General features: G+C 36.2%; 2 protein-coding genes across 2 annotated transcripts in view; both read left to right on the top strand.

The window, feature by feature from the left end:
• Positions 1–7,488, top strand: part of LOC130227137 (mucin-19-like) — a 34,228-nt gene extending 26,740 nt beyond the window's left edge. Inside the window, exons 32-61 of the mRNA XM_056456691.1 lie at positions 80–180; positions 285–333; positions 422–576; positions 665–786; positions 935–996; positions 1,161–1,285; positions 1,365–1,413; positions 1,502–1,656; positions 1,745–1,866; positions 2,016–2,077; positions 2,242–2,342; positions 2,447–2,495; positions 2,584–2,738; positions 2,827–2,948; positions 3,098–3,159; positions 4,404–4,508; positions 4,609–4,662; positions 4,746–4,900; positions 4,989–5,110; positions 5,260–5,321; positions 5,486–5,590; positions 5,690–5,743; positions 5,827–5,981; positions 6,070–6,191; positions 6,341–6,402; positions 6,567–6,671; positions 6,772–6,825; positions 6,909–7,063; positions 7,152–7,273; positions 7,423–7,488. Of these exons, the coding sequence (XP_056312666.1) occupies positions 80–180; positions 285–333; positions 422–576; positions 665–786; positions 935–996; positions 1,161–1,285; positions 1,365–1,413; positions 1,502–1,656; positions 1,745–1,866; positions 2,016–2,077; positions 2,242–2,342; positions 2,447–2,495; positions 2,584–2,738; positions 2,827–2,948; positions 3,098–3,159; positions 4,404–4,508; positions 4,609–4,662; positions 4,746–4,900; positions 4,989–5,110; positions 5,260–5,321; positions 5,486–5,590; positions 5,690–5,743; positions 5,827–5,981; positions 6,070–6,191; positions 6,341–6,402; positions 6,567–6,671; positions 6,772–6,825; positions 6,909–7,063; positions 7,152–7,273; positions 7,423–7,488 (2,989 nt within the window). The remainder of the gene's footprint in view (positions 1–79; positions 181–284; positions 334–421; positions 577–664; positions 787–934; positions 997–1,160; positions 1,286–1,364; positions 1,414–1,501; positions 1,657–1,744; positions 1,867–2,015; positions 2,078–2,241; positions 2,343–2,446; positions 2,496–2,583; positions 2,739–2,826; positions 2,949–3,097; positions 3,160–4,403; positions 4,509–4,608; positions 4,663–4,745; positions 4,901–4,988; positions 5,111–5,259; positions 5,322–5,485; positions 5,591–5,689; positions 5,744–5,826; positions 5,982–6,069; positions 6,192–6,340; positions 6,403–6,566; positions 6,672–6,771; positions 6,826–6,908; positions 7,064–7,151; positions 7,274–7,422) is intronic.
• Positions 7,489–7,676: 188 nt separating this feature from the next.
• Positions 7,677–19,050, top strand: LOC130226982 (uncharacterized). The gene is made up of 37 exons (XM_056456678.1): positions 7,677–7,749; positions 7,853–7,901; positions 7,990–8,144; positions 8,233–8,354; positions 8,504–8,565; positions 8,730–8,834; positions 8,934–8,987; positions 9,071–9,225; positions 9,314–9,435; positions 9,585–9,646; positions 9,811–9,915; positions 10,015–10,068; positions 10,152–10,306; positions 10,395–10,516; positions 10,659–10,720; positions 10,885–10,985; positions 11,089–11,137; positions 11,226–11,380; positions 11,469–11,590; positions 11,733–11,794; positions 11,959–12,059; positions 12,161–12,209; positions 12,298–12,452; positions 12,541–12,662; positions 12,752–12,813; positions 12,915–13,015; positions 13,134–13,185; positions 13,263–13,441; positions 13,580–13,701; positions 13,835–13,896; positions 14,026–14,129; positions 14,897–14,966; positions 15,057–15,232; positions 15,400–15,515; positions 15,604–15,659; positions 18,341–18,575; positions 18,739–19,050. Exons 1-37 carry the CDS (start codon positions 7,677–7,679, stop codon positions 18,832–18,834), a joined length of 3,804 nt encoding a protein of 1,267 aa, XP_056312653.1. The 3' UTR covers positions 18,835–19,050.
• Positions 19,051–19,297: the final 247 nt, after the last annotated feature.

Below are 19,297 nucleotides of genomic sequence, written 5' to 3'. Positions count from 1 at the left end.
TACCTTAATAATGTACTCATTTTCTTGTTACTTTCAATGTGGACTGAAGTCTTGAAAAAATGTCTTGTTTTTACTAAAGGAGCACATCTAACCACATTGCGGGCATTATGGGATACACCTTCCAGGATCAAGATGTCATCCAACCAGTCAGCTTCCTGAATGAACTTCGTTCACTGACAGGTTTGTTAGCTTTGTTGACTTGGGGTCATTAAACATTTTTTTTGATAGATTTTTTTTCGTCACTGTAAATCAGCAGTGCTGAACATTTCTATTTCTGATTTTAGTAGTGACAACTACACCGGCCAGTACTACGGTGACTTCTGCAATCCCAATGTAAGGTTTTGTTAGATACTAATTAATAAAGTTACATTTCAAACCCGTAACCCTCAACAATATTCATCACAAGTGGTGCTCTTTACAGATCTGGTTCAGCGGTGGTCACAAGCAGGTTGTTGTTCAACTCCTCATCTCCAGTCCCCAGTGAAGCTCTGGTCCTCAGTGCTGTCAACACTCTTCTCAAATCTAGAGAACCACAGCTCAATCAATCAGTGAAAATTGTGAATGTCACCTATGAGAGTAAGTTTCAAATTTTACATTATGAAAACTTCAAGCACTGATTAATTTAAGATTTAACTGAAATAATTGATTGTTTCTTTGCCAACAGAACTCTCAGACACCTCATATGCCATCATCTTTACATTTGATCTGCCGAATATCAGCATTCCTGAAGACCCTGTACTCAAAAACAAGAGCTACAATCAAGTGGAGAGTAATGTCAACAATGCAGTAAGCATACTCCATTAACAAATTAAGCAGGTTGAGTCCAAATATAAAAATAGAAATGTTAAGCACCAATGATCCGAAGCGAAGAAAAAAAATCTATTTAAAAAGATCTTCTCCAGAGTTTGATAACCGGTTTGGTTTTCTCCTGCAGTTGAATACTCTTCTGAATGAACCTACAAGTGCACCTTTACAACCCAAATCAGCAAACTTCACGTAAGAAACATCCTGACTTCACAACCTTTTATTAGTCTTTGTGCATTTTTGCATTTTAAAGCAGTCCAACAGATAAAGGATTAAATACCTTAATAATGTACTCATTTTCTTGTTACTTTCAATGTGGACTGAAGTCTTGAAAAAATGTCTTGTTTTTACTAAAGGAGCACATCTAACCACATTGCGGGCATTATGGGATACACCTTCCAGGATCAAGATGTCATCCAACCAGTCAGCTTCCTGAATGAACTTCGTTCACTGACAGGTTTGTTAGCTTTGTTGACTTGGGGTCATTAAACTTTTTTTTGATAGATTTTTTTTCGTCACTGTAAATCAGCAGTGCTGAACATTTCTATTTCTGATTTTAGTAGTGACAACTACACCGGCCAGTACTACGGTGACTTCTGCAATCCCAATGTAAGGTTTTGTTAGATACTAATAATTAAAGTTACATTTCAAACCCGTAACCCTCAACAATATTCATCACAAGAGGTGCTTTTTACAGATCTGGTTCAGCGGTGGTCACAAGCAGGCTGTTGTTCAACTCCTCATCTCCAGTCCCCAGTGAAGCTCTGGTCCTCAGTGCTGTCAACACTCTTCTCAAATCTAGAGAACCACAGCTCAATCAATCAGTGAAAATTGTGAATGTCACCTATGAGAGTAAGTTTCAAATTTTACATTATGAAAACTTCAAGCACTGATTAATTTAAGATTTAACTGAAATAATTGATTGTTTCTTTGCCAACAGAACTCTCAGACACCTCATATGCCATCATCTTTACATTTGATCTGCCGAATATCAGCATTCCTGAAGACCCTGTACTCAAAAACAAGAGCTACAATCAAGTGGAGAGTAATGTCAACAATGCAGTAAGCATACTCCATTAACAAATTAAGCAGGTTGAGTCCAAATATAAAAATAGAAATGTTAAGCACCAATGATTCGAAGCAAAGAAAAAAAAATCTATTTAAAAGGATCTTCTCCAGAGTTTGATAACCGGTTTGGTTTTCTCCTGCAGTTGAATACTCTTCTGAATGAACCTACAAGTGCACCTTTACAACCCAAATCAGCAAACTTCACGTAAGAAACATCCTGACTTCATAACCTTTTATTAGTCTTTGTGCATTTTTGCATTTTAAAGCAGTCCAACAGATAAAAGATTAAATACCTTAATAATGTACTCATTTTCTTGTTACTTTCAATGTGGATTGAAGTCTTGAAAAAATGTCTTGTTTTTACTAAAGGAGCACATCTAACCACATTGCGGGCATTATGGGATACATCTTCCAGGATCAAGATGTCATCCAACCAGTCAGCTTCCTGAATGAACTTCGTTCACTGACAGGTTTGTTAGCTTTGTTGACTTGGGGTCAATAAACATTTTTTTTGATAGATTTTTTTTCGTCACTGTAAATCAGCAGTGCTGAACATTTCTATTTCTGATTTTAGTAGTGACAACTACACCGGCCAGTACTACGGTGACTTCTGCAATCCCAATGTAAGGTTTTGTTAGATACTAATTAATAAAGTTACATTTCAAACCCGTAACCCTCGACAATATTCATCACAAGTGGTGCTCTTTACAGATCTGGTTCAGCGGTGGTCACAAGCAGGCTGTTGTTCAACTCCTCATCTCCAGTCCCCAGTGAAGCTCTGGTCCTCAGTGCTGTCAACACTCTTCTCAAATCTAGAGAACCACAGCTCAATCAATCAGTGAAAATTGTGAATGTCACCTATGAGAGTAAGTTTCAAATTTTACATTATGAAAACTTCAAGCACTGATTAATTTAAGATTTAACTGAAATAATTGATTGTTTCTTTGCCAACAGAACTCTCAGACACCTCATATGCCATCATCTTTACATTTGATCTGCCGAATATCAGCATTCCTGAAGACCCTGTACTCAAAAACAAGAGCTACAATCAAGTGGAGAGTAATGTCAACAATGCAGTAAGCATACTCCATTAACAAATTAAGCAGGTTGAGTCAAAATATAAAAATAGAAATGTTAAGCACCAATGATCCGAAGCGAAGAAAAAAAAATCTATTTAAAAGGATCTTCTCCAGAGTTTGATAAACGGTTTGGTTTTCTCCTTCAGCTGAATACTCTTCTGAATGAACCTACAAGTGCACCTTTACAACCCAAATCAGCAAACTTCACGTAAGAAACATCCTGACTTCACAACCTTTTATTAGTCTTTGTGCATTTTTGCATTTTAAAGCAGTCCAACAGATAAAGGATTAAATACCTTAATAATGTACTCATTTTCTTGTTACTTTCAATGTGGACTGAAGTCTTGAAAAAATGTCTTGTTTTTACTAAAGGAGCACATCTATCCACATTGCGGGCATTATGGGATACACCTTCCAGGATCAAGATGTCATCCAACCAGTCAGCTTCCTGAATGAACTTCGTTCACTGACAGGTTTGTTAGCTTTGTTGACTTGGGGTCATTAAACTTTTTTTGATAGATTTTTTTTCGTCACTGTAAATCAGCAGTGCTGAACATTTCTATTTCTGATTTTAGTAGTGACAACTACACCGGCCAGTACTACGGTGACTTCTGCAATCCCAATGTAAGGTTTTGTTAGATACTAATAATTAAAGTTACATTTCAAACCCGTAACCCTCAACAATATTCATCACAAGTGGTGCTTTTTACAGATCTGGTTCAGCGGTGGTCACAAGCAGGTTGTTGTTCAACTCCTCATCTCCAGTCCCCAGTGAAGCTCTGGTCCTCAGTGCTGTCAACACTCTTCTCAAATCTAGAGAACCACAGCTCAATCAATCAGTGAAAATTGTGAATGTCACCTATGAGAGTAAGTTTCAAATTTTACATTATGAAAACTTCAAGCACTGATTAATTTAAGATTTAACTGAAATAATTGATTGTTTCTTTGCCAACAGAACTCTCAGACACCTCATATGCCATCATCTTTACATTTGATCTGCCGAATATCAGCATTCCTGAAGACCCTGTACTCAAAAACAAGAGCTACAATCAAGTGGAGAGTAATGTCAACAATGCAGTAAGCATACTCCATTAACAAATTAAGCAGGTTGAGTCCAAATATAAAAATAGAAATGTTAAGCACCAATGATTCGAAGCGAAGAAAAAAAAATCTATTTAAAAGGATCTTCTCCAGAGTTTGATAACCGGTTTGGTTTTCTCCTGCAGTTGAATACTCTTCTGAATGAACCTACAAGTGCACCTTTACAACCCAAATCAGCAAACTTCACGTAAGAAACATCCTGACTTCACAACCTTTTATTAGTCTTTGTGCATTTTTGCATTTTAAAGCAGTCCAACAGATAAAAGATTAAATACCTTAATAATGTACTCATTTTCTTGTTACTTTCAATGTGGATTGAAGTCTTGAAAAAATGTCTTGTTTTTACTAAAGGAGCACATCTAACCACATTGCGGGCATTATGGGATACACCTTCCAGGATCAAGATGTCATCCAACCAGTCAGCTTCCTGAATGAACTTCGTTCACTGACAGGTTTGTTAGCTTTGTTGACTTGGGGTCAATAAACATTTTTTTTGATAGATTTTTTTTCGTCACTGTAAATCAGCAGTGCTGAACATTTCTATTTCTGATTTTAGTAGTGACAACTACACCGGCCAGTACTACAGTGACTTCTGCAATCCCAATGTAAGGTTTTGTTAGATACTAATTAATAAAGTTACATTTCAAACCTGTAACCCTCGACAATATTCATCACAAGTGGTGCTCTTTACAGATCTGGTTCAGCGGTGGTCACAAGCAGGTTGTTGTTCAACTCCTCATCTCCAGTCCCCAGTGAAGCTCTGGTCCTCAGTGCTGTCAACACTCTTCTCAAATCTAGAGAACCACAGATCAATCAATCAGTGAAAATTGTGAATGTCACCTATGAGAGTAAGTTTCATATTTTACATTATGAAAACTTCAAGCACTGATTAATTTAAGATTTAACTGAAATAATTGATTGTTTCTTTGCCAACAGAACTCTCAGACACCTCATATGCCATCATCTTTACATTTGATCTGCCGAATATCAGCATTCCTGAAGACCCTGTACTCAAAAACAAGAGCTACAATCAAGTGGAGAGTAATGTCAACAATGCAGTAAGCATACTCCATTAACAAATTAAGCAGGTTGAGTCAAAATATAAAAATAGAAATGTTAAGCACCAATGATCCGAAGCGAAGAAAAAAAAATCTATTTAAAAGGATCTTCTCCAGAGTTTGATAAACGGTTTGGTTTTCTCCTTCAGCTGAATACTCTTCTGAATGAACCTACAAGTGCACCTTTACAACCCAAATCAGCAAACTTCACGTAAGAAACATCCTGACTTCACAACCTTTTATTAGTCTTTGTGCATTTTTGCATTTTAAAGCAGTCCAACAGATAAAAGATTAAATACCTTAATAATGTACTCATTTTCTTGTTACTTTCAATGTGGACTGAAGTCTTGAAAAAATGTCTTGTTTTTACTAAAGGAGCACATCTATCCACATTGCGGGCATTATGGGATACACCTTCCAGGATCAAGATGTCATCCAACCAGTCAGCTTCCTGAATGAACTTCGTTCACTGACAGGTTTGTTAGCTTTGTTGACTTGGGGTCATTAAACTTTTTTTTGATAGATTTTTTTTCGTCACTGTAAATCAGCAGTGCTGAACATTTCTATTTCTGATTTTAGTAGTGACAACTACACCGGCCAGTACTACAGTGACTTCTGCAATCCCAATGTAAGGTTTTGTTAGATACTAATAATTAAAGTTACATTTCAAACCCGTAACCCTCAACAATATTCATCACAAGTGGTGCTTTTTACAGATCTGGTTCAGCGGTGGTCACAAGCAGGTTGTTGTTCAACTCCTCATCTCCAGTCCCCAGTGAAGCTCTGGTCCTCAGTGCTGTCAACACTCTTCTCAAATCTAGAGAACCACAGCTCAATCAATCAGTGAAAATTGTGAATGTCACCTATGAGAGTAAGTTTCAAATTTTACATTATGAAAACTTCAAGCACTGATTAATTTAAGATTTAACTGAAATAATTGATTGTTTCTTTGCCAACAGAACTCTCAGACACCTCATATGCCATCATCTTTACATTTGATCTGCCGAATATCAGCATTTCTGAAGACCCTGTACTCAAAAACAAGAGCTACAATCAAGTGGAGAGTAATGTCAACAATGCAGTAAGCATACTCCATTAACAAATTAAGCAGGTTGAGTCCAAATATAAAAATAGAAATGTTAAGCACCAATGATTCGAAGCGAAGAAAAAACAATCTATTTAAAAGGATCTTCTCCAGAGTTTGATAACCGGTTTGGTTTTCTCCTGCAGTTGAATACTCTTCTGAATGAACCTACAAGTGCACCTTTACAACCCAAATCAGCAAACTTCACGTAAGAAACATCCTGACTTCACAACCTTTTATTAGTCTTTGTGCATTTTTGCATTTTAAAGCAGTCCAACAGATAAAGGATTAAATACCTTAATAATGTACTCATTTTCTTGTTACTTTCAATGTGGATTGAAGTCTTGAAAAAATGTCTTGTTTTTACTAAAGGAGCACATCTAACCACATTGCGGGCATTATGGGATACACCTTCCAGGATCAAGATGTCATCCAACCAGTCAGCTTCCTGAATGAACTTCGTTCACTGACAGGTTTGTTAGCTTTGTTGACTTGGGGTCAATAAACATTTTTTTTGATAGATTTTTTTTCGTCACTGTAAATCAGCAGTGCTGAACATTTCTATTTCTGATTTTAGTAGTGACAACTACACCGGCCAGTACTACGGTGACTTCTGCAATCCCAATGTAAGGTTTTGTTAGATACTAATTAATAAAGTTACATTTCAAACCCGTAACCCTCGACAATATTCATCACAAGTGGTGCTCTTTACAGATCTGGTTCAGCGGTGGTCACAAGCAGGTTGTTGTTCAACTCCTCATCTCCAGTCCCCAGTGAAGCTCTGGTCCTCAGTGCTGTCAACACTCTTCTCAAATCTAGAGAACCACAGATCAATCAATCAGTGAAAATTGTGAATGTCACCTATGAGAGTAAGTTTCATATTTTACATTATGAAAACTTCAAGCACTGATTAATTTAAGATTTAACTGAAATAATTGATTGTTTCTTTGCCAACAGAACTCTCAGACACCTCATATGCCATCATCTTTACATTTGATCTGCCGAATATCAGCATTCCTGAAGACCCTGTACTCAAAAACAAGAGCTACAATCAAGTGGAGAGTAATGTCAACAATGCAGTAAGCATACTCCATTAACAAATTAAGCAGGTTGAGTCAAAATATAAAAATAGAAATGTTAAGCACCAATGATCCGAAGCGAAGAAAAAAAACTCTATTTAAAATGATCTTCTCCAGAGTTTGATAAACGGTTTGGTTTTCTCCTTCAGCTGAATACTCTTCTGAATGAACCTACAAGTGCACCTTTACAACCCAAATCAGCAAACTTCACGTAAGAAACATCCTGACTTCACAACCTTTTATTAGTCTTTGTGCATTTTTGCATTTTAAAGCAGTCCAACAGATAAATGATTAAATACCTTAATAATGTACTCATTTTCTTGTTACTTTCAATGTGGACTGAAGTCTTGAAAAAATGTCTTGTTTTTACTAAAGGAGCACATCTATCCACATTGCGGGCATTATGGGATACACCTTCCAGGATCAAGATGTCATCCAACCAGTCAGCTTCCTGAATGAACTTCGTTCACTGACAGGTTTGTTAGCTTTGTTGACTTGGGGTCATTAAACTTTTTTTTGATAGATTTTTTTTCGTCACTGTAAATCAGCAGTGCTGAACATTTCTATTTCTGATTTTAGTAGTGACAACTACACCGGCCAGTACTACGGTGACTTCTGCAATCCCAATGTAAGGTTTTGTTAGATACTAATAATTAAAGTTACATTTCAAACCCGTAACCCTCAACAATATTCATCACAAGTGGTGCTTTTTACAGATCTGGTTCAGCAGAGGTCACAAGCAGGTTGTTGTTCAACTCCTCATCTCCAGTCCCCAGTGAAGCTCTGGTCCTCAGTGCTGTCAACACTCTTCTCAAATCTAGAGAACCACAGCTCAATCAATCAGTGAAAATTGTGAATGTCACCTATGAGAGTAAGTTTCATATTTTACATTATGAAAACTTCAAGCACTGATTAATTTAAGATTTAACTGAAATAATTGATTGTTTCTTTGCCAACAGAACTCTCAGACATCTCATATGCCATCATCTTTACATTTGATCTGCCGAATATCAGCATTTCTGAAGACCCTGTACTCAAAAACAAGAGCTACAATCAAGTGGAGAGTAATGTCAACAATGCAGTAAGCATACTCCATTAACAAATTAAGCAGGTTGAGTCCAAATATAAAAATAGAAATGTTAAGCACCAATGATTCGAAGCGAAGAAAAAACAATCTATTTAAAAGGATCTTCTCCAGAGTTTGATAACCGGTTTGGTTTTCTCCTGCAGTTGAATACTCTTCTGAATGAACCTACAAGTGCACCTTTACAACCCAAATCAGCAAACTTCACGTAAGAAACATCCTGACTTCACAACCTTTTATTAGTCTTTGTGCATTTTTGCATTTTAAAGCAGTCCAACAGATAAAAGATTAAATACCTTAATAATGTACTCATTTTCTTGTTACTTTCAATGTGGACTGAAGTCTTGAAAAAATGTCTTGTTTTTACTAAAGGAGCACATCTAACCACATTGCGGGCATTATGGGATACATCTTCCAGGATCAAGATGTCATCCAACCAGTCAGCTTCCTGAATGAACTTCGTTCACTGACAGGTTTGTTAGCTTTGTTGACTTGGGGTCATTAAACTTTTTTTTGATAGATTTTTTTTCGTCACTGTAAATCAGCAGTGCTGAACATTTCTATTTCTGATTTTAGTAGTGACAACTACACCGGCCAGTACTACAGTGACTTCTGCAATCCCAATGTAAGGTTTTGTTAGATACTAATAATTAAAGTTACATTTCAAACCCGTAACCCTCAACAATATTCATCACAAGTGGTGCTTTTTACAGATCTGGTTCAGCGGTGGTCACAAGCAGGTTGTTGTTCAACTCCTCATCTCCAGTCCCCAGTGAAGCTCTGGTCCTCAGTGCTGTCAACACTCTTCTCAAATCTAGAGAACCACAGCTCAATCAATCAGTGAAAATTGTGAATGTCACCTATGAGAGTAAGTTTCAAATTTTACATTATGAAAACTTCAAGCACTGATTAATTTAAGATTTAACTGAAATAATTGATTGTTTCTTTGCCAACAGAACTCTCAGACACCTCATATGCCATCATCTTTACATTTGATCTGCCGAATATCAGCATTTCTGAAGACCCTGTACTCAAAAACAAGAGCTACAATCAAGTGGAGAGTAATGTCAACAATGCAGTAAGCATACTCCATTAACAAATTAAGCAGGTTGAGTCCAAATATAAAAATAGAAATGTTAAGCACCAATGATCCGAAGCGAAGAAAAAACAATCTATTTAAAAGGATCTTCTCCAGAGTTTGATAACCGGTTTGGTTTTCTCCTGCAGTTGAATACTCTTCTGAATGAACCTACAAGTGCACCTTTACAACCCAAATCAGCAAACTTCACGTAAGAAACATCCTGACTTCACAACCTTTTATTAGTCTTTGTGCATTTTTGCATTTTAAAGCAGTCCAACAGATAAAAGATTAAATACCTTAATAATGTACTCATTTTCTTGTTACTTTCAATGTGGATTGAAGTCTTGAAAAAATGTCTTGTTTTTACTAAAGGAGCACATCTAACCACATTGCGGGCATTATGGGATACACCTTCCAGGATCAAGATGTCATCCAACCAGTCAGCTTCCTGAATGAACTTCGTTCACTGACAGGTTTGTTAGCTTTGTTGACTTGGGGTCATTAAACTTTTTTTTGATAGATTTTTTTTCGTCACTGTAAATCAGCAGTGCTGAACATTTCTATTTCTGATTTTAGTAGTGACAACTACACCGGCCAGTACTACGGTGACTTCTGCAATCCCAATGTAAGGTTTTGTTAGATACCAATAATTAAAGTTACATTTCAAACCCGTAACCCTTGACAATAGTCATCACAAGTGGTGCTTTTTACAGATCTGGTTCAGCGGTGGTCACAAGCAGGTTGTTGTTCAACTCCTCATCTCCAGTCCCCAGTGAAGCTCTGGTCCTCAGTGCTGTCAACACTCTTCTCAAATCTAGAGAACCACAGCTCAATCAATCAGTGAAAATTGTGAATGTCACCTATGAGAGTAAGTTTCATATTTTACATTATGAAAACTTCAAGCACTGATTAATTTAAGATTTAACTGAAATAATTGATTGTTTCTTTGCCAACAGAACTCTCAGACATCTCATATGCCATCATCTTTACATTTGATCTGCCGAATATCAGCATTTCTGAAGACCCTGTACTCAAAAACAAGAGCTACAATCAAGTGGAGAGTAATGTCAACAATGCAGTAAGCATACTCCATTAACAAATTAAGCAGTTTGAGTCCAAAAATAGAAATGTTAAGCACCAATGATTCAAATCGAAGAAAAAAAATCTATTTAAAAGGATCTTCTCCAGAGGTTGATAACTGGTTTGGTTTTCTCCTTCAGCTGAATACTCTTCTGAATGAACCTACGAGTGCACCTTTACAACCCAAATCAGCAAACTTCACGTAAGAAACATCCTGACTTCACAACCTTTTATTAGTCTTTGTGCATTTTTGCATTTTAAAGCAGTCCAACAGATAAAGGATTAAATACCTTAATAATGTACTCATTTTCTTGTTACTTTCAATGTGGACTGAAGTCTTGAAAAAATGTCTTGTTTTTACTAAAGGAGCACATCTAACCACATTGCGGGCATTATGGGATACACCTTCCAGGATCAAGATGTCATCCAACCAGTCAGCTTCCTGAATGAACTTCGTTCACTGACAGGTTTGTTAGCTTTGTTGACTTGGGGTCATTAAACTTTTTTTTGATAGATTTTTTTTCGTCACTGTAAATCAGCAGTGCTGAACATTTCTATTTCTGATTTTAGTAGTGACAACTACACCGGCCAGTACTACAGTGACTTCTGCAATCCCAATGTAAGGTTTTGTTAGATACTAATAAACAAAGTTACATTTTAAACCCGTAACCCTCAACAATATTCATCACAAGTGGTGCTCTTTACAGATCTGGTTCAGCGGTGGTCACAAGCAAGCTGTTGTTTGACTCCTCATCTCCAGTTCCCAGTGAAGCTCTGGTCCTCAGTGCTGTCAACACTCTTCTCAACTCTAGAGAACCACAACTAGATCAATCAGTGAAAATTGTGAATGTCACTTATGAAAGTAAGTTTCATATTTTACATTATGAAAACTTTAAGCACCGATTAATGTAAGATTTTACTGAAATAATTGATTGTTTCTTTGCCAACAGAACTCTCAGACACCTCATATGCCATCATCTTTACATTTGATCTGCCGAATATCAGCATTCCTGAAGACCCTGTACTCAAAAACAAGAGTTACAATCAAGTGGAGAGTAATGTCAACAATGCAGTAAGCATACTCCATTAACAAATTAAGCAGTTTGAGTCCAAAAATAGAAATGTTAAGCACCAATGATTCAAATCGAAGAAAAAAAATCTATTTAAAAGGATCTTCTCCAGAGGTTGATAACTGGTTTGGTTTTCTCCTTCAGCTGAATACTCTTCTGAATGAACCTACGAGTGCACCTTTACAACCCAAATCAGCAGACTTCACGTGAGAAACATCCTGTCTTCACAACCTTTTATTAGTCTTTGTGCATATTTGCATTTTAAAGCAGTCCAACAAATAAATGATTAAATACCTTAATAATGTACTCATTTTCTTGTTACTTTCAATGTGGACTGAAGTCTTGAAAAAATGTCTTGTTTTTACTAAAGGAGCACAGCTAACCAGATTGTGGGCATTATGGGATACACCTTCCAGGATCAAGATGTCATCCAACCAGTCAGCTTCCTGAATGAACTTCGTTCACTGACAGGTTTGTTAGCTTTTTTGACTTGTGGTCATTTTACATTTTTTAATAGATTTTTTTCGTCACTGTAAATCAGCAGTGCTGAACATTTCTATTTCTGATTTTAGTAGTGACAACTACACCGGCCAGTACTACAGTGACATCTGCAATCCCAATGTAAGGTTTTGTTAGATACTTATAATTAAAGTTGCATTTCAAACCCGTAACCCTCAACAATATTCATCACAAGTGGTGCTCTTTACAGATCTGGTTCAGCGGTGGTCATAAGCAGGCTGTTGTTCGACTCCTCATCTCCAGTCCCCAGTGAAGCTCTGGTCCTCAATGCTGTCAACTCTCTTCTCAACTCCAGAGAATCACAACTAGATCAATCAGTCAAAATTGTGAATGTCACCTATGAGAGTAAGTTTCATATTTTACATTATGAAAACTTCAAGCACTGATTAATGTAAGATTTAACTGAAATAATTGATTGTTTCTTTGCCAACAGAACTCTCAGACACGTCATATGCCATCATCTTTACATTTGATCTGCCAAATATCAGTATTCCTGAAGACCCTGTACTCAAAAACAAGAGCTACGATCAAGTGGAGAATAATGTCAATAATGCAGTAAGAATAATGTATTAATGAATAAACCAGGTTGAGTTCAATGTAAATCTTCTCCAGAGTTTGATAACTGGTTTGGTTTTCTCCTGCAGTTGAATACTCTTCTGAATGAACCCACAAGTGCACCTTTACAACCCAAATCATCAAACTTCATGTAAGAAACATCTGGAATTTCTTAGCTTTTTAAAGGAGTCATTTTCATAAAGGCTCTTATAGGCTCAAGACAATAAACAATATCTTCTTTTTTCCCTACAGAAGCACATCTAACCAAGTTGATGGCATTGTGGAATACACCTTCCAGGATAAAGATGTCATCCAACCAGTCAGCTTCCTAAATGAGCTTACTTTACAGACAGGTTTGCGAAAACTGAAAATAACGTAGATTTCTCTGTATTGCCACATTTTAAGTGTTTTAATCCACCAAATACTGTATTTGCGAGTCTCCTCTGATTATGATTATTTTATTTTTTACAGTTTTAACGACAACCAGCAGTTTGCCATTAACCACAACTACTCCACCAACTTTGTAAGTACAAAATTTCTAGTCTGTCGTTTAATAATTGTCTTTTTATATTTTAATATGTATTATTATCATCTTCACAGGCTTGGCAAAGTGCTTATATACATTCGCCTTGTGTTTGTCACACTGGGCCCGCTACCAGATCCTGCTAATATTCTTAAGGTGGCCAACTCTCTGCTGGACTCAAGTCTCTCAACTAAACAAGCAAGCAGAGCGCAATCCCTAAGTGATCCTGTGAGCTTTGTTAATGTAACATTTACAAGTGAGTATTTCTCCAATCATATGGCTTGTTTTAGTAGTGAATATTCTATCAGTTTTCGATTTTGAAGGTCACAATCTAATAAATCAATGGCTTTTGACTATCTGCATATAACCACACAACTATTTGTTTCTATTTTAGAAATTAATGACACGGCGTATGGTCTTAACTTTGGATTTGAAATCAGCAATGTGTCCATGTCTCAAAATGTTCAGTTCAGGAATGGAACCTACCTGGTAGTTCAAAACTCTATAAATGGGCTGGTGAGTTAGACACATATTAATACAGAGACCTTTAACAAAAACAAAAACCTGACGTGATTTTTTCTTTATTCAACTTACATGAATCTCAACATCAATACTCATATTAATCATACTTTTTTGCTGCACTTTTCAGCTGAACAAGATTTTGAGTAATAACTCAGCTCCTGTGATTAATTTCCAACCAGCTGATTTCACGTAAGTTCTGACTGTTGAGCCATTATGCTCTAATGACCCTAAAACTGCGTTGTAAGCTGGGGTAGTACATGAGTTGGTCATTTTAAATAGTTACTGACTTTCTTATTAAATATTTTAATGTCCCCACAGAGGTAATTCCACAGTGATTCAGGCCAATGTGGAGTATGTTTTCTCAGAACGTGATGTCACACAGCCCAACATCTTTGTCCAACAGCTTCTCCAAATTAACGCAGGTATTGACACATTCACAACTGCTGCGTTTTACCCTGTGATGCTGAACACAGCAGCATTTTAGTGTATTAATGTACTTAACACAGTGTAAAGTATTGGTGAAAAGGCCTGAATGCATTTATTTTTGCTGCTAAATGCAAATGCATGTTTCCCTTTCAGATATAACATTTATGGGAGATAAGAATATAAGAATCCATAAAAAATTAATCGTGCAACTTGATTTAAACTATTTTAAAATGGCATTCTTCTAAAAATGTTTTCTTTTAAAGAATGGATACTTTGGATATACATCCACATGTTATTGTAAGGCTGGGAATGTATTTTCTTGACCCTCAAATCCATTTTAAACATATATTTGGTAACAGAAAGATAAGATTAAATACAGTATGGCTATTTGTGCCATTATTAATAACCAAAAAAGCCATATAGAGTATTTCAGCTCCGTGTTAGTAGATTGACAGCACCTAAAATATTTGCAGCTTTGTGCTAATTAGTGTTGCTCTTGGTGTATTTGTTGATCATCATGAAAAGGTGTTCGTAATTGCTTAACTTTCCACTTCTATATGCGCAATTATTTTGAGATTGTGATTTCATTTATTGTGAGACTGTGATGTCATGCTAATTTGCCTGTTTAGAAATTCTGCCCCAAACTGACAGTAAAATGTTACATTTACCTTTCTCTAAGATATCATGTTTTAAATGTATTGTTCAAAATATACTGTAATTCAGAGTCTGAGACTCCTCCATTAATTAGTCCATCTTCTTACAGAGAGCAGTCTGACAACCACAGCTTTACCTCCTACAACCACAACACCATCTATGACTTCACTAACAACCACGTAAGGCTAATGAGTCAGCTAAGTTGTTTTATGAAGGCCACTAGTGTCCATTTTCTGTGCTCACATTTCTTTGTGTTTTTGTATTTTTAGGATCAAAAGTGTGATTATTAACATCCGTCTTGAGTTTATCACACTGGGCCCAGTACCAAGTGAGAGTGATGTCCTACAGCTGGTTAAATCTGTGCTGGCCTCAAATCTTACAACTACCTCTAGGTTAGCAACAACTGTGAAGGACCCTGTAATATTGGACAATGTCATCTATTCAAGTAAGTGTATTGTCAAATACTTTTGAATGCAAGCAACTTCAACTGTGGTAATTGTGTAGGCCTGTTATAAGCTTTTGTGAGAATTCATTTAAAGACTAATCGGTTATAGAAATGTTGACAACCACTTACTATCACAGAACTAAATATTTCTCCTTTGTATTTTCAAGAAATCAATGACACCGCATATGCACTCCTCTTCACATTTAAAATCAGTCAAGTGCCCGTGACAGAGACACAAACAGCCGCAGTCTATAAAGAAATACAAGACAAGATCAATGGACTTGTGAGTTGGAAAAATTTATATGTGGTTCAGAAATTGAAACTGGCTTTTTTTTAAAAACACACTAACCTATTCTCTATCCTTCTATCAGATAACGCAGATCCTACAGAGCCCCACTTCATTTGTGCTAGTTCCTGCCACTTTCACGTGAGTTCTTCTGATACACTTCATTGTGTTGAGCAAAATTATTTCTTAGGGAACATTTACATGAAAACAATGTACTGAAAACACATGGATTTTATTTTGTCATTAGATTTTTTTAAATGTTTTGTGTACAGATTACTACATGGCTAAACCAATACATGTTCACATATCACCAAAAGCGATAAGGTGTGGTGTTGTCAGCAAATTGAAAGAGCAGGGGGAGGGTGTCGTGGACAAAACTTAGTTTACACTAATACGATTTTGTCTTAAAACGGTGTTTTAGAATGAAAAACGATCCGCGTCCACACTGGAGTTTCACCTAGCGTTTCTAAACAACTCTCCGTCCACACTATACTACTGAAAACGCACATCACGTGACCACACACACACACTGGCATGCGATGCAGCGTATGTGGACGTCTGAGCTCCAGGCAGTCATCTACCCAGATGAGAGCTCTTCACGTCGGACTGTTCATCAAGGATCTACCGCTAAATCTAATCTCACTATATTTGTTTAACATGCTATTTAATTCATCTTGTTGTCTATATCTAACAACATACTCCCCGACTTTGGCCTTTTGAATCTATTACTTGTTCTTACTTGTGGTAACACGTTTCGGCTAAGTGCAAAGATAAGTTAATGTATTAAGGCAACCGGGCCTATAGTGAGAGTACGCCCTTAGATTGAGTGAATGAGATATTTAATATAATTCACTAGAGTATTTTATGTTGTGCATAAAATTCTCATTAAACTAGACAACAAAGACTGACAGAGTTGTATTGTGTTGTTTTTTGAAGCTATAATGTAAATATAAACACAGTCAGAAAATAATATCAATCTCTGCATGAACATGATGTTAATAAAGTGTACTGTATTGCTATTATCTCACTTCAGATAAATATTAGTAAGAGCTGAATGGTAACACACAGTGTAGAAACGTGTATTAAACACAATACAAATTTCACAATAAACATGATAAATAAACAAAAGCTACACTTCAGCTTACCTTATGCCTCTTCGATGGAGCTGAATAAATTTGTAATCTGCATATTCCGTCGAGTTTTGCGTTCTGGAGAGCTAAAAGTGATGACCGTTTGAGTGGTTGCTTAGTAACGCATAGTAAATAAACTGCATTTGCGGCGCTACTCATTTACAAAATACGAGTCCCACATACAAAGTAAGCTTAATACAAATTTTGAGACACTTAAAAATGAAGGGAGGAAAACCATTGATGTTGCAAAAGCAAAATGCTCAGGACGTAGAGATGAGTACAATGTGAGCTAAAATACATGCAAATCTTGGGGGCATGGGCAGTGTTTCTAGATATTGCCAGATTTTTTCCTGTACAAAAAAACTATCCAAAACCTGCCCAAATGCACAAAAAACATCCAAAATATTAGATTAATATTTTAAATAATTTTATTGATTTAAATCGAAATTAACCTAGTTACTAACTGTAATAATTTTAACCAAACACCAAGGAACACCAGCAGTCACAGAACTACAATATTAGTTCCGGATCCCATCGAAACACTACCCCCTCTCACCCACACACTGCACTTAAAGTTGTGTAGATTACACTACATAGTAGAGAATGTTTTACTTTCGAAATGGGGTGTAAATTCATCCTATTTGGCATTTTAAATTCTTTTGAACATAATTAGGTGCTGCTTGTCATGCAGATAACACTTCTATGTTTGTTCTTGCTGTCAATTGCGGAAAAATTATCGATAAGTGTTAAGATAAACCTAAACCTAAAAGTTTAACTGAAGGCGCTGCACATGAAGGGGAGTCAGATTTGTTCGCGGAGTCAGATTTTGATACAACTTTCCTTCACCTGTTCTTGTGGGTTGGCCCACACAGTTTGTGCTATCAACTGGTCATACTAACTGAATGGAGTAGGAGCACACGGTTATTTTTTGTTAAATAAGTTGCATATAAAATTAACATTTCAAAACCACCCAAATTTGGTCAACTCGCCTCCTATTTTTTACCCGCATCACATTCAAAACCGCCCAATCTGACAACACTGGGCATGGGCTGTGAATAATGTAAGTCTGCTTTGTTCTGAATGGCCTGCTTTTCACTGGTGTTTTACACAGGAAATTTACATGAGAACGAGCAACTAATGGTGTTTGAGGTTCACAGTGCCACCATTTCCATGTTCTGAACTTAACTATTATTTGACCATGCCTCTATTCCCAGGTTTTCTTTATAGGGTACATTCAATTTGAATATAAATGCATTACTTTTATATACCTAAAGATGTTAGGTGACCACACTTTTATTTTAATGAATATAACTGTTTAAAAATAGACCAAAATGTATTGTTAATAGATACTGAGAAAAATATTCATTTTCAAAGGGGTATACACATTTATGTTGTGCACTTTATATAGGTACATTATATAGTGCCAGAAAATGCAGATGAAATTTAGCTTCGTTGCTAGCTAATTCTGGTATTAAAATATTTATTTCAGTAATTTGCAGATTTGTGTGTTTTCATGTCTCTAAAGCACAGTTGTAGGGTAAAAAGTAGGGCCAGACTGCAAAAAACATTTTCTGTACCATGAATGATTTTAAGAAATCTGGGTTTTTCAGTGCTGTTTTTCATGCATCAATAAATAAATATATTCATTCAATACATTCATATTTATTTTTATTTATTTTAATCTATTCACAGGGATGTTCTTCCTACGGTGATTGAGGCCAATGTTACATATTTGTTCACACCACAAGACAGCAATGGCTCTGCGGGTGTTTTAGTCAGCAGTCTTTACTTACCTTTCCCCACACCAACTCCAACCATCTTTTACACTACAGCCGCAGACAACAGCACAAATGCAGCATGGGTTGTGGCTATCATTGTACCCTGTGCTATTGTCATTATGCTTGTACCTTGTTGGATTCTCCTTTGCGTAAGTATTATGATGACACACTGTCAAAAAGTGCATTGCTGGAGGGATTATTAACAAAATTTTCCTTAATCTGCCTGTTAAATGTGCTTTATAATTGGGTATTATGATTTTGTACAGCTAATTACAAGTATTTAACACTTACTTTATCTGTTTATGTCCTCAGTGTTTGCTGTGTGGTTGCTGTGCAGCAATCAGAAGACGTTGGCACAGGAGACGGTCTTACAATGTACAGTACACCACTCGGAACAGCCTCTTCTAAAGAGTTCAGAGATATTTAATGACTAAAACCGGACTGAACAACTATTAGAAATAGTGATACATGAGTGCATGAGTGCCTTGGACTGATTTATGTTGTTATTTTGATGAATCCCTTACCCAAAGGGCACGGACCAAATATTTGAGTTACCCCTGAGCACTTTTTGTTTGTTTTTGGATTAATATGAGAAATCATAATTTAATTTTTGGATTTTGGGTATTCATTGTGTGATTTTTTTTTTTTTTTGGTTGTTGCCTTTATGAATGTACTTTTATAAATTATTTATTTTGTTTTGCCTGTATTATTACACAGACAGGATCTGCATAAAATGTTCCTAAATGTGATGTTTTCATACTTTCTCTGTAGTGTATTATGAAATTGTATTGTTATTTATTTTTATTTATTTATAATAATCTGCAGAGTTTACAGTTAATCATCTTAATATACTTTCTATGACAAAACACTT

Source organism: Danio aesculapii, chromosome 1 (genome assembly GCF_903798145.1).
Source record: "Danio aesculapii chromosome 1, fDanAes4.1, whole genome shotgun sequence".
NCBI lineage: Eukaryota > Metazoa > Chordata > Actinopteri > Cypriniformes > Danionidae > Danio > Danio aesculapii.
The sequence above is the reverse complement of the archived record's forward strand: the minus strand, read 5'-3'. Positions and strand labels throughout refer to the sequence as shown.

What these genes read in the sequence shown, in the direction of transcription:
- LOC130226982 (XM_056456678.1), top strand. Translation starts at nt 7,677, where the DNA reads ATGGGATACACCTTCCAGGATCAAGATGTCATCCAACCAGTCAGCTTC. An exon ending in TGTGAATGTCACCTATGAGA is followed by an intron (nt 8,145 to 8,232) that starts GTAAGTTTCATA and finishes CTTTGCCAACAG; the next exon opens with AACTCTCAGACATCTCATAT. An exon ending in TGTGAATGTCACCTATGAGA is followed by an intron (nt 10,307 to 10,394) that starts GTAAGTTTCATA and finishes CTTTGCCAACAG; the next exon opens with AACTCTCAGACATCTCATAT.